At 44.8% G+C, this 14,757-nt stretch overlaps 1 protein-coding gene across 1 annotated transcript in view; it reads right to left on the bottom strand.

Moving 5' to 3' along the window:
• LOC115205893 (glutamate receptor ionotropic, kainate 4-like) overlaps positions 1-14,757 on the bottom strand; it is a 214,792-nt gene that overhangs the window by 54,715 nt on the left and 145,320 nt on the right. The window contains exons 8-9 of the mRNA XM_029772314.1: positions 14,200-14,352; positions 12,919-13,023 (exon numbers count right to left, since the gene is read on the bottom strand). Of these exons, the coding sequence (XP_029628174.1) occupies positions 12,919-13,023; positions 14,200-14,352 (258 nt within the window). The remainder of the gene's footprint in view (positions 1-12,918; positions 13,024-14,199; positions 14,353-14,757) is intronic.

Below are 14,757 nucleotides of genomic sequence, written 5' to 3'. Positions count from 1 at the left end.
CCCATCACTAACAAATTAATTAAAAGGAAAGAGCAATGTTTTAGCTAAATTTGATAAAGATGTCGTTGACAACAACGGAACCAAGTACACGGCTTGAAAAAATGCTGCGGATTAATCACATACCAACCAGAGAGTGGTACAAGAGGCCTGAAGTGGCATAGCTGCTCTACTACCAACAATGCTACCGGTCAAGCCCAATTGTTCCTACAAAAATGAAATGCATGCGGAGACATACATAATAACACATATCCATGAGTTCATCCGACTCTGGGTAAGTAGAAGGGCTGCCTTCATTACCAAAATCACAAAATGTGCTTGTTATCAGCTGTGTGTGCAGGCAACTATCTCGTGAACACTGAGCAGCAGGAAAATGGACCAGTTGCTATGGCTACTCCCACGCAGAGCAGTGGACAGACAGACAAGCAGCTAACGGAGGAAGTTATTTCCTATTTCTGTACGTAAAAATGAGCATGGGATGGGAGTGATTTTTATTGGGACAGGACAGGAAGGTTCCGGGTTATAGAACTGTTGCGGGATCAGGACAGTACAGGCAAAAAAATTGACAGTATAAGACAGTGGGCCAGGAATTAATTTTCACTCCCAAGTCCACCTCTACTGCAGACTCGGGGCGGCAGGTAACCTACTGGTTAGAGAGTCAAGCCAGCAACCGGAGGGTTTCCAGTTCGAATCCTGTGTCTGATGGGAAAAATCTGGTGGGGAATGAGCTGGCAACCGGAGGGTTGCTGGTATCAAATCCTAGATGCCATTGTCTGCCGTTGTGTCCTTGAGCAAGGCACTTAAGCCTTCCCGGGCACCCAGTGTCGCAGCCCCCGCACCTCTCCAAAAGCCTGTATATGTGTGTCTTTCGGCGGGGTTGGGTTAAAAGCAGAAGTCAAATTTCGGTTGGACCTTGTGTGCAATTGACAAGTGATCTTAATGCTACTTGTTCCACTCTCAATACAGTACAGGAGGCTTGTGCTACTTGCTCCATTCTCAATACTGTACTGGAGGCTAGTGCTAATGTTCCATTCTCAATACCATTCTCATTCTCTTACATAATCAGGCTCCATCTGTGCTTCATTCAGCTCAGAGCGTTGTGCAGGTGTGCAGTTAGTGACTGGGGATAGCAGCAGCAAACTAAAAAAGAAATGTCCTTTCACACGAAGATATCACCCAGAGAGTACCTAATTGGGGAACTTGAATGGGAGCGGCTTAGCCCCCAGAGCACTATAGTGTTGAGTTAAGCTTCTGGTCCCCGACACTTTGTGAAGGTGTCAACCCGAACACCAGCCACCACACTGGCACATTAGTCCAAGCCACATCTGTCAGTCCTGCTCAAAGAGACGCTCATTTTCCGGATTAGTCGTGGGCGACTACGCCACATGGAACCGTCATGAGGTCTGATCTTTTCACAGTGTCAACCTGGCCTGCTCCTGTACTGTCTGCCTGTGTGGAATGTCAAGCTCCCCTCCTCCCTGTGCCGCAGCAGCAGTCAGAGATAGTTCTCAGACTCTCCGGTGATAAAGGAGAGCGGAGAAGAAAGGCAGATTGGTGTAATAAACGGGGAACGCCGTCGACAGGAAAAAGTAAATAAATCCAATATAAAAAAGTGGAATGCAAAATTGGGATGTTTACTCTAGAAGTGCAGAAGCTCTGTAAATAACAGAACTCAAATCATTTGATGTAGATTAAAGTGGCCCACTGTGCAAAGTTCCTCTTCCCGGTGTTCTCAGAGTGGAGGAGCGATAAAGGCCTTCCTCTTTTTTCCAATCTTCTCCTCTGTTGGGTTTACTTGTGAATAACCTTGCTTGTGTGGATTACAAGGGCAAGCTGTGCCTTGAGATACATGCAGTCAACTAACTATATAGCAGCTAGCTAGAGTTGTTCCCCTTTAACCATTCGACTAAGCCTACTGGTACTGTTACCCTTTAACATACAGTTTGTCAAGTAAGTCATACCCATGGAGATCCTACTAAATTACTAGAGTAACTATTTCCTAAACCCTCAAAGTTCCAGAATGGGGTGAAAATGGCAGCCATATGCTCTGAGTTGATTTAAAAAAAAAACATTCTTTCCCATTGACCCCCATTGTAAAAGAGCAAATTTTGTCATAGATTTTTAGTTATTCAGTAATAACAAAACATGCTGAAAAGCTGCTGTGTTGTTCAATGTAGTAACCAGGTCAAAAGTCTACATGTTGCAATGTTCCTACGTAGGGAAATAAAGCCTGCGAGAAGTGCCCTTTGGCTTCGGGCTATTCGGCGTGGGGAAAGTGGGAAATGTGGGGACCCTGTGTCCAAGTAGGCTACACGTAGCTAGTGGTTACACTATATATACAAAAGTATGTGGACACTCCTTCAAATTTGTTGATTCGGCTAGTTCCGCCACACCTATTGCTGACAGGTGTATAAAATTGAGCACACAGCCATGCAATCTCTATAGACAAACATTGGCAGTAGAATGGCCTTACTGAAGAGATGTGACTTTCAACGTGGCATTGTCATAGGATGCCACTTTTCCAACAAGTTAGTTTGTCAAATTTCTACCCTGCTAGAGCTGCCCCGGTCAACTGTAAGTGCTGTTCTTGTGAAGTGGAAACGTCTAGGAGCAACATTGACTCAGCCGTGAAGTGGTAGGCCACACAAGTTCACAAAACAGGTCCGCCGAGTGCTGAAGCACGTAGCGCGTAAAAATCGTCTGACCTCAGTTGCAACACCCACACACCGACTTCCAAACTGCCTCTGGAAGCAACATCACCACAATAACTGTTTGTTGGGAGCTTCACGAAATGGGTTTCCATGGCTGAGTAGCCGCACACAAGCATAAGATCACCTTGCACAATGCCAAGCTTTGACTGGAGAAGTGTAAAGCTCACCGCCATTGGACTGATGTGATGAATTACTCTTTACCATCTGGCAGTCCGACGGACGAATCTGGGTTTAGCGGATGCCAGGAGAACGCTACCTGCCCCAATGCATAGTGCCAACTGTAATGTTTGGTGTACAAGGAATAATGGTCTGGGGCTGTTTTTCATGGTTCGGGTTAGGCCCCTTAGTTCCAGTGAAGGGAAATCTGAACACTACAGCATACAATGACAGTTTGTGGAAGGCCCTTTCTTGTTTCAGCATGACAATGCCCCTGTGCACAAAGCGAGATCCATACAGAAATGGTTTGTCGAGATCGTTGTGGAAGGACTTGACTGGTCTCCACAGAACCTAGCTAGCTAGCAAGCACTCATGTGGCTGCTAGCACAGTCATGAGGGAAGCCCTACAAAGTAGTGAGAACGCTCGGGAGCAGAAAATGTTAAGAAGTTATCTTTAGACATGTTGTACTTTTCTTAAATGTAGTTTTGTAATTGACAAAAACAAGCACACAACAAGAAAACTGCATTTGAAGAAGAGCCAGTGGGGTAACCTAGGTAGTTTTCCCCACAGGTAGGTGGGGCCACAACATTCTGGGTGTGTTCGTAATTCAGTGTAAATTCAGAACGTTGTCAGATTGTCCGTTTGTAAATTCAGAGCGTTTCGCTCTCGGAGCGTTCAGTGCACACACTGGACACTTTGGCCGAGGAGTAGGGTTGACCTGAGCGTTCTGACCTCAGAACGGCAGTCAAGCAACCAAAGCTAACTGGCTAAAGTTGGCTAGCTTGCAAGCTACTTCCAGACTCAAATGACAGAACACCTCAATCTGGCAATTTTACTTGCCCTAGTTGAGCTGGTTAGGCTGTTTTCATGTTATCTAGAGCGTTGGTGACTGTAACTGTGCTGCTGGCAACAACTGAATTATGTTATTTTGCCGATGTTTACTGACACCGGTCATATTCAACAGGTATTGTGTGTTCGTAAATTCATCAGTTATTCTATGCTCTGTCACACTCAAACGAGAGTGCTCTGAAATCAGAGTAGACAGCCAGAGTGAATTTATGAACTGCACCCTCTATCTAATACCGACTGGGAATATTGGTCCGGGAGAAATCCAAACCTGTAATGGAGACGTAGGGCATCAGGAAAGCAGGTGCAGTTGGAGAGTTTAATATAAATTAACATGTAACGATACAAAAACAAGAGCAGCGTCTGGACATGAGAACATAAACAGAGGCAATAACACCTGATGTGAAATGACAACAGAGTGCTATATATAGGGGGAGTAATCAGGGAAGTGATAAGGTCCAGGTGTGCCTAATGATGAGGTGCAGGTGGGCGTAATGAAGGGTTGCCAGGTGGCAGGTGTGCGTAGTGATGGGTTGCCAGGACCGGTGGTTAGTAGACAGGCGACATCGAGCGCCGGAGCGGGAGAGCAGGTGGAGACGTGACAAAACCAGTCTAATTGGAATGAATAGCAGTGGAGGCATAATCCAGATTTTACTTATGCAAGAAAATAAAAGTGAGGCATATGATATTAGAAATTGTGTAATAGAATTGTTAACTTAAAATATTGTCATATAAATCATCATAAAAACAGCTTGAGGTTTTCTAAGAATGTTCTGTATAAACAGCCTCTAAAATATATGTAAACAAACCATAAATGTCAAAGTTTGTATTTTCTTGAAAAGCTGTGAGTGCTATTATATGACACAATATCAATAGTTGTTGCATTGACAACTTGTCTAAGTCCTATCATCGACTGATTTCAGCCAGTGTATGGCTGTGGATTGACTGCATTGTTTGAATGGAATGTTGGCATATTGGCAGTTATTTTGAAAACTTTATGGAATCACTCCTAAAACTGTCTGGCTAGATAGCTAACACACATACAGTGCAGATAAATGATTACACACAATATCACAGTACTGGTAAACGATGCTTGACCAACTCCCTGGCCAAAATGGCTGACTTTTATCCCATCATAAGAATATTAATGTCCATTCTAGTATTCAAATTCCTAACTCTATGGTCATACCTTAGACTATAGGTCATCATTCAACAGTTGGCCTTCACCATACTGCATCTAAATGTTCTGTATAGCTGGAACCAATGACGCTAGAACCAATAAAGTTATACCATTGTACCTCAGTGGTAAAAAAATTCACCCCCCACAAATAATCATGCATGTTCTCCCTTAACAACAACTGAATCACTAGTTCTTAGTAGGGAAGAGTGTTTGTAGTGGGTGCTAGAGGTTATGGGTCAAATCACAGTTGCAGTGGCCTCCACACACATAGATCTAAAAGCCCACTCTAGTCCCATCACACTAAAGCAGGTGTGTCAAACTCTTTCCATGAAGGGCCTAGTGTCTGCGGGTTTTAGTTTTTTCCTTTTAACTAAGACCTAGACAACCAGATGTGGGAGATCTTTACTAATTAGTGACCTTAATTCATCAATCAAGTACAAGGGGAGGAGCAAAAACCCGCAGACACTCTGCCCTCTGTGGAATGAGTTTGACACATGTGCTTTAAAGCCTTCCCACTCAGCCCTAACACTAATAGCCTCCCCACTCTATCCTAACACTGTCTAGCCTCTCCACTCTGCCCTAACACAGTCTAGCCTCTCCACTCTGCCCTAACACAGTCTAGCCTCTCCACTCTGCCCTAACACAGTCTAGCCTCTCCACTCTGCCCTAACACAGTCTAGCCTCTCTACTCTGCCCTAACACAGTCTAGTCTCTCCACTCTGCCCTAACACAGTCTAGCCTCTCCACTCTGCCCTAACACAGTCTAGGCTCTCCACTCTGCCCTAACATACTCTATAGCAGGGATCATGAACTAGATTCAACTAGCTTGGAGCTGATTTGCTGGTGTTTTTAGTCTTTTATGTCTAACAAGATAAAAAGTGTAAAAAACGCTACTTTTTATTTTGCTCAGAGAACTTGGGGGGGTGGGCAAATAAAATCACCCGCGGGCCAATTTTGGCTGGTGGGCCACCAGTTGGGCAACCCTGCTCTATAGCCTCCCCACTCTGCCTAACATCTACAAGCAGTCCGAGGGCTGAATTTGGTCCGCGGGTGCTTTTACTTGGCCCCCCAAGTTTTCTAAGCCAAGAAATGTAAAGCATTAAAGACTGTAAAAACACCTCCCCACTCTGAGCCCTATCATGGTGTCTCTTCCCCTTCCTCAGGTGCTTCATTCCCAGGCCTTGATGAACAGCCTCCATTACCAAACTTAATTAGCAAATCGCCCCTCGCCAGGAAGAGGACTCACACTTCTCTTATCCTCTCTCTCTCAGCCAACCAACCAACCAAACCCCCTGCAGAAGACAGAGACACAATAACAAATAAACCCGAGCGCTACACTAACAGCCTGTCGCTGCCTGCAATTAGTCCAGCATCCGCTCTCACTCTAATTAATAACTGGCTCGCTGCTGTCTGTCGATGAGCACAATAAAGACAATGGAGATCCATCCGTGGAAAGCCTGCATGGAGGATTGGAGGTGTGGGGGGAAGGGAGCGGCTGGACTGGGTCGACAGTGGTGGTGGGGGTGAAGCCTGGCAGGCAGGTCTGTTCTTTGGCCCAGAGGTGTGCCCACTGCCCAGGCGGCTGTCAGACACACGCCAGCCTGGCAGAGAGTAGAGGCTGGCATTAGGCCCTAACAAGCAAGGCCCATAGCTCGCACACGCATACGCATGCACACATGCACACAGGGCTCCTCTGTGGACCAATGTCAAAGAGATCACTCAACAGGCCCCTAGCCGCCAGCCGAACAAAGCACCCCATAAAAGTGATGTTATTGTTCTCATATTTCTACCTCCCAAACTACGCTATGTTGTAACTTGTAAGAAACAAGGGCTGAGTTATGTCTACATTAACGGAGCAGGTTGAATTATATTGCCCATTTATATAAATCTCGAAAAACCGTGTTTACAGCTTAATCCTACTGAAGACCTGTGTAGGGCACCACAGAGCTAAGTCTTCTTTATACTGTACAGCTCATTATACATACACACACACATAAATGGATCAAACAATGGGTGGCCAGGATTACAGCCAATTCTACCCCAAAATATGAACCATTCCAACTGTAAGCGTGTACACTGTATGTGTGACGGGGGCTAGGGAGTGCCATGCTATAAACTGAGATGATGATTGATCACTGGCATCACTGTCTGTGAGTGGGAGCACAAGGGATTGTGGGAAATTCACCCACTAGTCGAGGGGCAAAGGGAAGGACTGTCACTGTGTCTAAACCATGCAGGATTCTTAATTTTCTTTCTTTTTTTAAGAATGCAAAGAATCTATTTGACCGTCAGTGTATTACTGTAATATTCTGTGAAACAAATATCTATTATGAATGGACAATTTGTAAGTCGCTCTGGATAAGAGCATCTGCTAAATGACGTAAATGTAAATGTTATAGGCGCTTTATATACGCAGAACTATGAACATTATCCCGAGCCATATATCTGCTGTCATAATAAAGCGAGACAAACTAACACAATATTTCACAAAACTGCTTTGAAATTGTATGTCTTAGCAAGGGCCTACCTCAAAAACTCCCATCACTATCACTCTTCATCAGCCATAATGGCTCTAAGTTGGGGTAAAGGCAAATGACATCTTAACTGAAGATGCTTGTCAAGCCGCCACAGCTTCCCATGATAAACAGGTTCTGACAGAGCAGTAACTGATGTGTTTTTCCGAGAACTGCACAGTTCAGATATGTGAAATGCCTGCCAGAGAAATTCACTTTGGGAAATGATTGGACTCTGGAGCCGTACCTCTCACGTTGTCCCCCGGGCCCCCAAATCAGAGCAGCCACAGGACTGAATGGAATACGGATGCCAATAGCTGTGGGGGGATGCCAATAGCTGTGGGGGTCTGGGGAATTCAGCCAGTTACACAGAGAAAGAGAGGAAGAGAGAGATAGAGAGAGAGAAAGAGAGAGAAAGAAAGAGAGGGGTTGTTCACAACACGTTCGTTCCCTGCTCTTCATCTGCAGTGTTCCAAGGAGCTCTTTCATATCAGCTTCCATTTTTAAAGACCTCTCTTTCTCTCAGCTCATATCATGGTCTGCAGAGACAGCGTGGGTGGAGCTACTGTATATTTCCAAAACTGAACAGTCTGCAGCATGTGTGTCAAAGTATGATGTGGATACAGTACGCAAGTAAAGAGCTGAATGTGTGTGTGTGTGTGTGTGTGTGTGTGCGCAATGTGCATGCAAGTGTTTCTGTCTTTGTGTGTGTGTGCGTGCGTGCACGTGCGTGTGTCTATCAAATCAAATTGTATTTGTCACATGCTTCGTAACCAACAGGTGTAGACTAACAGTGAAATGCTGACTTAAGGACCCTTCCCAACAATGCAGAGAGAAAAGAAAGAGAAATAGTAGAATAGTTTTTTTATAACACTAGGAATAAATAGAAAAATAACGGAATGGATGTGTATGTACGCACACAAATGTGCGCATGAATCAGTGTGTGTGTGCATGCGTGTGTATATGTGTGTGGGCCAGGCAGCCAGCTGGCTCTGGCATCACCTTCCCAGTCCCTGCCAAGACATTCACAACTCTGACTGGTGCCAGGCTGAAACAGACCTATCACATCAGCATGTGGGAGGTGTTCTAGAACTAAACAAACAACCCCTCTCCCCAGTCCTCTAACGCCTTGTCTCATCCAATGACCATTACTGGCAGGCAGCGATTAAACAGTGCATTCGGAAAGTATTCAGACCCCTTGACTTTTTCCACTTTTTGATACGTTACAGCCTTATTCTAAAATTGATTCAATTGTTTTTATCCCTTCACCAATCTACACACAATACCCCCATAATGAAAAAAGCAAAAACAGGTTTCTAGAAATTTTTGCAATTTATATATTTTTTTAAACTGAAATATCACATTTACATAACTATTCAGACCCTTTACTCAGTAATTTGTTGAAGCACCTTTGGCAGCGATTACAGCCTTGATTCTTCTTGGGTATGACGCTACAAGCTTGGCACACCTGTATTTGGGAAGTTTCTCCCATTCTTCTCTGCAGATCCTCTCAAGCTCTGTCAGGTTGGATGGGGAGCGTCACTGCACAGCTATTTTCAGGTCTCTCCAGAGATGTTTGATTGGGTTCAAGTCCGGGCTCTGGACATTCAGTAACTTGTCCCGAAGTCACTCCTGTGTTGTCTTGACTGTGTACTTAGGGTCGTTGTCCTGTTGGAAGGTCAACCTTTGCCCCAGTCTGAGGTCCTGAGCGCTCTTGAGCAGGTTTTCATCAAGGATCTCTCTGCACTTTGCTCCGTTCATATTTCCCTCAAACCTGACTAGTCTCTCAATCCCTGCTGCTGAAAAACATGGTAGGCCAAAAGTGGTAGGCCACACAAGCTCACAGAACGGGACCGCCGAGTGCTGAAGCGCGTAGCACATAAAAATCGCCTGTCCTCAGTTGCAACACGCACTATTCGTCGGGAGCTTAATGAAATGGGTCTCCATAGCCGAGCAGCTGCACACAAGCCTAAGATCACCATGCACAAAGCCAAGGGGTGTCTGGAGTGGTGTAAAGCTCGCTGCCATTGGACTCTGAAGCAGTGGAAATGCGTTCTCTTGAGTGATGAATCATGCTTCACCATCTGGCAGTCCGACGGACAAATCTTGGTTTGGCGGATGCCAGGAGAATGCTACTTGCCCCCAATGCATAGTGCCATCTGTAAAGTTTGGTGGATGAGGAATAATTGTCTGGGGCTGTTTTTCATGGTTCGGGCTAGGCCCTTAGTTCCAGTGAAGGGAAATCTTAACTCTAAAGCATACAATGACATTCTAGATGATTCTGTGCTTCGAACTTGGTGGCAAGAGTTTGGGGAAGGCCCTTTCCAGTTTCAACATGACAATGCCCCTGTGCACAAAGCAAGGTCCATACAGAAATGGTTTGTAAAGATCGGTGTGGAAGGACTTAACTGGCCTGCACAGAGCCCTGACCTCAACCCCATCGAACACCTTTAGAATGAATTGGAACGCAGACTGCGAGCCAGGCCTAATCACCCAACATCAGTGACCGACCTCACTAACATCTTGTGGCTGAATGGAAGCAAGTCCCCACAGCAATGTTCCAACATCTAGTGGAAAGCCTTCCCAGAAGAGTAGAGGCTGTTATAGCACCAAAGTGAGGACCAACTAACTCCATATTAATGCCAAGATTTTGGAATGAGAATTTCGACGAGCAGGCGTCCACATATCATGTGGTGTACCTCTGATTGAAATCATCACATTAGACTAGATATCGTTATCTGTCTGAATGACTGGTGGGAGGTGGATTACTATGTGGATCAGTTGGTAGAGTATGGCACTTGCAACGCCAGGGTTCTGGGTTCGATTCCTGCTGGGGCCACGTAGGAAAATGTATGTTTGCACTACAGTAAGTTCCATTGGATAAATGCGTCTGCGAAAAGGCATATAAAGAATATATATTATATTCCAGACAGTTTGGAATCCAGTACCTTGCATATAGACAGTTATTATGGGCGGATAGAGCTCCGTTTGCCTGCGAGGTACTAATAAGATGTGTCAAATAATAATATATTCAATAAATAAAAAGGGGGATACCTAGTCAGTTGTACAACTGAATGTATTCAACTGAAATGAGTCTTCCGCTTTTAACCCAACCCCTCTGAATCAGAGAGGTGCGGGGGGCTGCCTTAATCGACAACTACGTAATCGGCGCCCGGGGAACAGTGGGTTAACTGCCTCGCTCAGGGGCAGAACGACAGATTTTTACTTTGTCAGCTCGGGGATTCGATCCAGCAACCTTTCGGTTAATGATGTATATTACCAGTATATACTGTATATCGTCATAATTTTCTGAACCGCATTAACATTTCTGAGCGGCAGGTGATGGGAATTTTCTAAGTTCTGAGGATAGCTATGATGTATAGAGAAGCTTCAAGTAGAGACATAAGATATATCGAGATACGTGACCTTGAAGAGATACAGTAAGACAGAGTTTGAAGTCAACATTCAATAAAGTCTACAACATTCAGCTACCGTATACCTGGCATTCATGTCCAACATTCAGAGAAGTTCACCCTCTCGACTCCCGAGACAACCAGTAACCCACAAACACTGTTACGTGTGAAGCAAAGGGAGTAGGAGGGTGAGTAGTGCTTTAGGACATCCTGTGGAGTAAAGTCCCTTAGGTGCCACAGCCAGTGGTGAATAGACAGTAATAGAGGGAGAGAGGTGGTGCTGCTACAGTATAGCCTGGTCCCAGATCTGTTTATGTTGTATAGCCAACTCCTATTGCATAACATATAGCCATTTCCAATTGGCATAACACCAACCTTAGGAGTTGGCTATACATCACTAACAGATCTGGGATCAGGCTAGTACTAGTGCTTTATTCATTTATGTGGAGTAAGGTGCCATAGGTGCAGTCAATGGACAATTGATAATAGTGGAGTTGTGGGAGGGAGGGGGGGGTGCTACGGGAGTGTGGGGAAAGGTCATATAAGGACAGGTGCTCCGGGACATGCTGCGAACTTGTACAGACTAAAGTACTACCTGCTATACGAGAGCTGTGTCTCAGCCCACATCTCCCTCCGCTGCAAGGCCGGACATCACAGAACACAAAGATACAATATCAATGCCAGCGTTTATCTCAAAGACAGCCGTCTCAGGGATAAAATGACTCTTCATGTGCAGCCAACAGAATCTGGGGCCAAAAGTAGAAGCATTAAAGGAAAGGTTCACCCATTTTGAATGTTATATTGTTGCATCTCTGAGTGATTTTCTATTGATTCCCTGGGTCATTTCATGTTTTCATGTGTATCTGAGTTATTGGTGTTCAAGCACGCAGATATCCGGCCGGTATGACGTAGCACTGTGATAAAGTCGCTCTCAATACACTGGAAGTTAATAGGAATACGACTTTTAAATCATGATTTTTAGATACATGTCAGATTTCAATACTGGCGGATGTCATAACTCGGGAGGAGTTAATCATATTTTTGCGATATTCCTACCTGGAGAAATGTGTAATTTAACAGAGGGTCTAGCACATTTTTATCTGTTTCTTTAGTCTAGGGTGCATTGCATGGTGCTGTTGCCAGATATATTTGAGAAAGTTGATAGGAATCCAATGAATGAAGGAACGAATAATGCCCCACCCAGCAGATTGTCGACCAATTGCAATTTTCCATGTAGCTACAAACTTTATTATAACACCAAAATGCAACATTAGTTCCCCAAAAATATTGCTCTCACATATTAGTGTTATTTAACACTATAAATTAAAGGAATGGGTTGTTTTGGGTGGATTTTTTCTTTAAGTAGCTCGAGTGCAGCATGTTTAGTAGGCGATATCCATTGTAAGAGCACTGGAACGATTGTGAGATTTACAGATTCAAGAGATGTGGCAAGGCCAAAAGATGTTTGACTTTGATCATGCACAGTGCCAGGCCAAAATCAGTTATTACAGATGGCTAGTCAAATGCATACTGTAGCTAAGCGACGTAAGTCTCAACATGGAATCAACATCAAAGTCCTACTGCGAAATTAATTTATGCAGGTTTGTGAATTGAGGTGCAGTCCGGGAAGGCAACAATACATTACAATATCACATTTTCCTTACTAACTCTTCCAAACTCAGCACCACTGTTGAAAACTCTATACTGATTTAGAGTAAGACACTCAGAAATGGAGACCAAAGACAGTCAATGAAAAACAAGATTAAAACCATTCTTTCTTTTGCTTTCCATCAAATTCAGCCGTATCTCCTGCTCCCGTCCAAATTGCATTCTAAATATTTAATAGTGCACTTGGAGCGGTTTTGGACACCTAAGCACTTAAAATCATGCGGGTCAAGGGGATATTTCTACGACCAAACAACAATTGAATACGTTATCATGGCTCCCCGCTGCACCGTAGAGCTCTATTACGTAAGGGAGTGCTTCACGCAGAAGTCCCATCCATTGCAGTGCTGGGGTAGTGGTAGGCCTGCGAAGAATAGGCCTGCGACCGGGTGAAACCTTGTACTGTAACACTGTATGAACGGGAGAGTTACTTTACCTGCCTTAGGCCGTCTCTACTGTTCTGCATGATCCGTAGGGCGTAGTTGGACCGCTGGCCTTTGCTGTTGAATTCAATGTGGCCCGTTAGTCCTTCCAATTCTACCTATCCGAGAGAGAGAGGGAGAACAAGAGAGAGAAGCTCCCATGTTATTAAGGCATTTCACTTGGTCTGTTTCACTTTTGGTGTCAGAAATCTGGGTTCAAATAGTATTAGTTTGCTTTGAAATCCTTCAGTTGCTCTGGATTGAGCATGCCTTGCGTGAGAGAACCAATGGAGGAGTTCCCAAAAGGGTAAACTGCAAACCCTGTTGATCCGGCACTGCAGGCAAGGCTCAATCCGACGCTCCCAAGTATTTGAAAGAAAACAAATATTGTTTGAACCCAGGTCTGTCAGTAATGTCACAGGCATGGCTGGGTTCGGTCGGGCATTAGTTCCTTGTTGACTAACTGAAATCATTCAATGGATGGAGTTATGATTCAATTATCCAAATGAGAAGCAGGCTGACAATTATGCGGCGACAAAACCTCAAGTCACCCCATCATCCGATACTGAGAAACCAGCAGTATGATCGATACGAGAGAGTCTCAAACAAAATTATGGTGGTATAACATCTAAATGACAACAGATGACTCATTTTCACATTTGCTTTTACTGAAGAAAAAAAGCTGTCTGAAATTCAATACATGTCACATTCTAGTGTCTTGATAGCTCACTCACAGGCCATTTATTCCTAATGAGGGACTATGAACATTACAGTATGACAGCCAGTCAACCAGTCTCTAACTCCCTCCTCCCTGCTGTAGGCTACTAAGGAAGGAACAGGGGCAGTCACCTAGCCTGATCCCAGAACTGTTTGTATAGTCTTGCCATCTCCTATGGTCTTAGGTGTATCAATGAAAGCACATACAGTTCTGGGACCAGGCTAGCAGTGACCCAAGTTAATGTGACAATATGATTGACTGTATGACCAGTGGTAAGAGAAGGGCTAGAGGATTTATATCTAAATATAAATACAGAAATGTAAATATATTCAGCTGGTAGACCAAACAGTAAGGTAAGGGTTAGGGGATATGGATCCGCTGGCTGAATATCCACTGCAAAAATGCACACCCAATGGCTTTTAGTAAAATGTTAACCAACAGACTTGGGAGCATACTGTATATCGCTGTGTGCACTGCCGTCTAACTAAGCTCCACAAAAGATGAATCTAATCTCAATCTTAAACATGACCAACAACAGAATGCCATTCCTCTCCTATCCAGTGTGGGGCGCCCTTACCATCCTCAGGTAGTTCATGAGGCTGGTGCCATGCTCCCAGATCTTGGAGGACTTGCAGGAAAGCTGCGTAGCGCCCACGTTCTGGCTACGGTTGAGCTCCTGGACCGCCGCAACCACCGCGTGCACTGCGTCAAACAGCAGCGCCGACGAGAGCTGAGAGAGAGAAGGAGAAAGAGAGGGGGGAGAGAGAGAGAGAGAGACAGAGAGAGAAGAAAAAAGGGAGAGAGGGAAGGAAGGAAGAAAAGGAGGGATATGCTGTCACAAACACACACCGGTCTTCCATCCTCCTTGACGCCTGGGGCCCGCTCTACTTGGTCAGTGATGGGTTAAAACAAGCGAGCACCAGAATGCCATTCAGCAGTCAAATATTACATTAGATCATTAGGATCCTCTGATGTGCTGACAAACTGAAAAAAAGCCCCTCCACTTTCACCCCTACTGGAGCTGGCAAGCCCGGGCCATTCCAATTACCACACATTCGTCAGAGTGGAGGCGGAAGCGCAGGAAGGGGGATTTTTTTCCTGTAGACTGTTTAAATACAGGTAGCATGTTGCTAGA

The sequence above is a fragment of the Salmo trutta genome, chromosome 13 (assembly GCF_901001165.1).
Source record: "Salmo trutta chromosome 13, fSalTru1.1, whole genome shotgun sequence".
Taxonomy (NCBI): domain Eukaryota; kingdom Metazoa; phylum Chordata; class Actinopteri; order Salmoniformes; family Salmonidae; genus Salmo; species Salmo trutta.
This window is presented reverse-complemented; position numbering and strand designations above follow the sequence as displayed.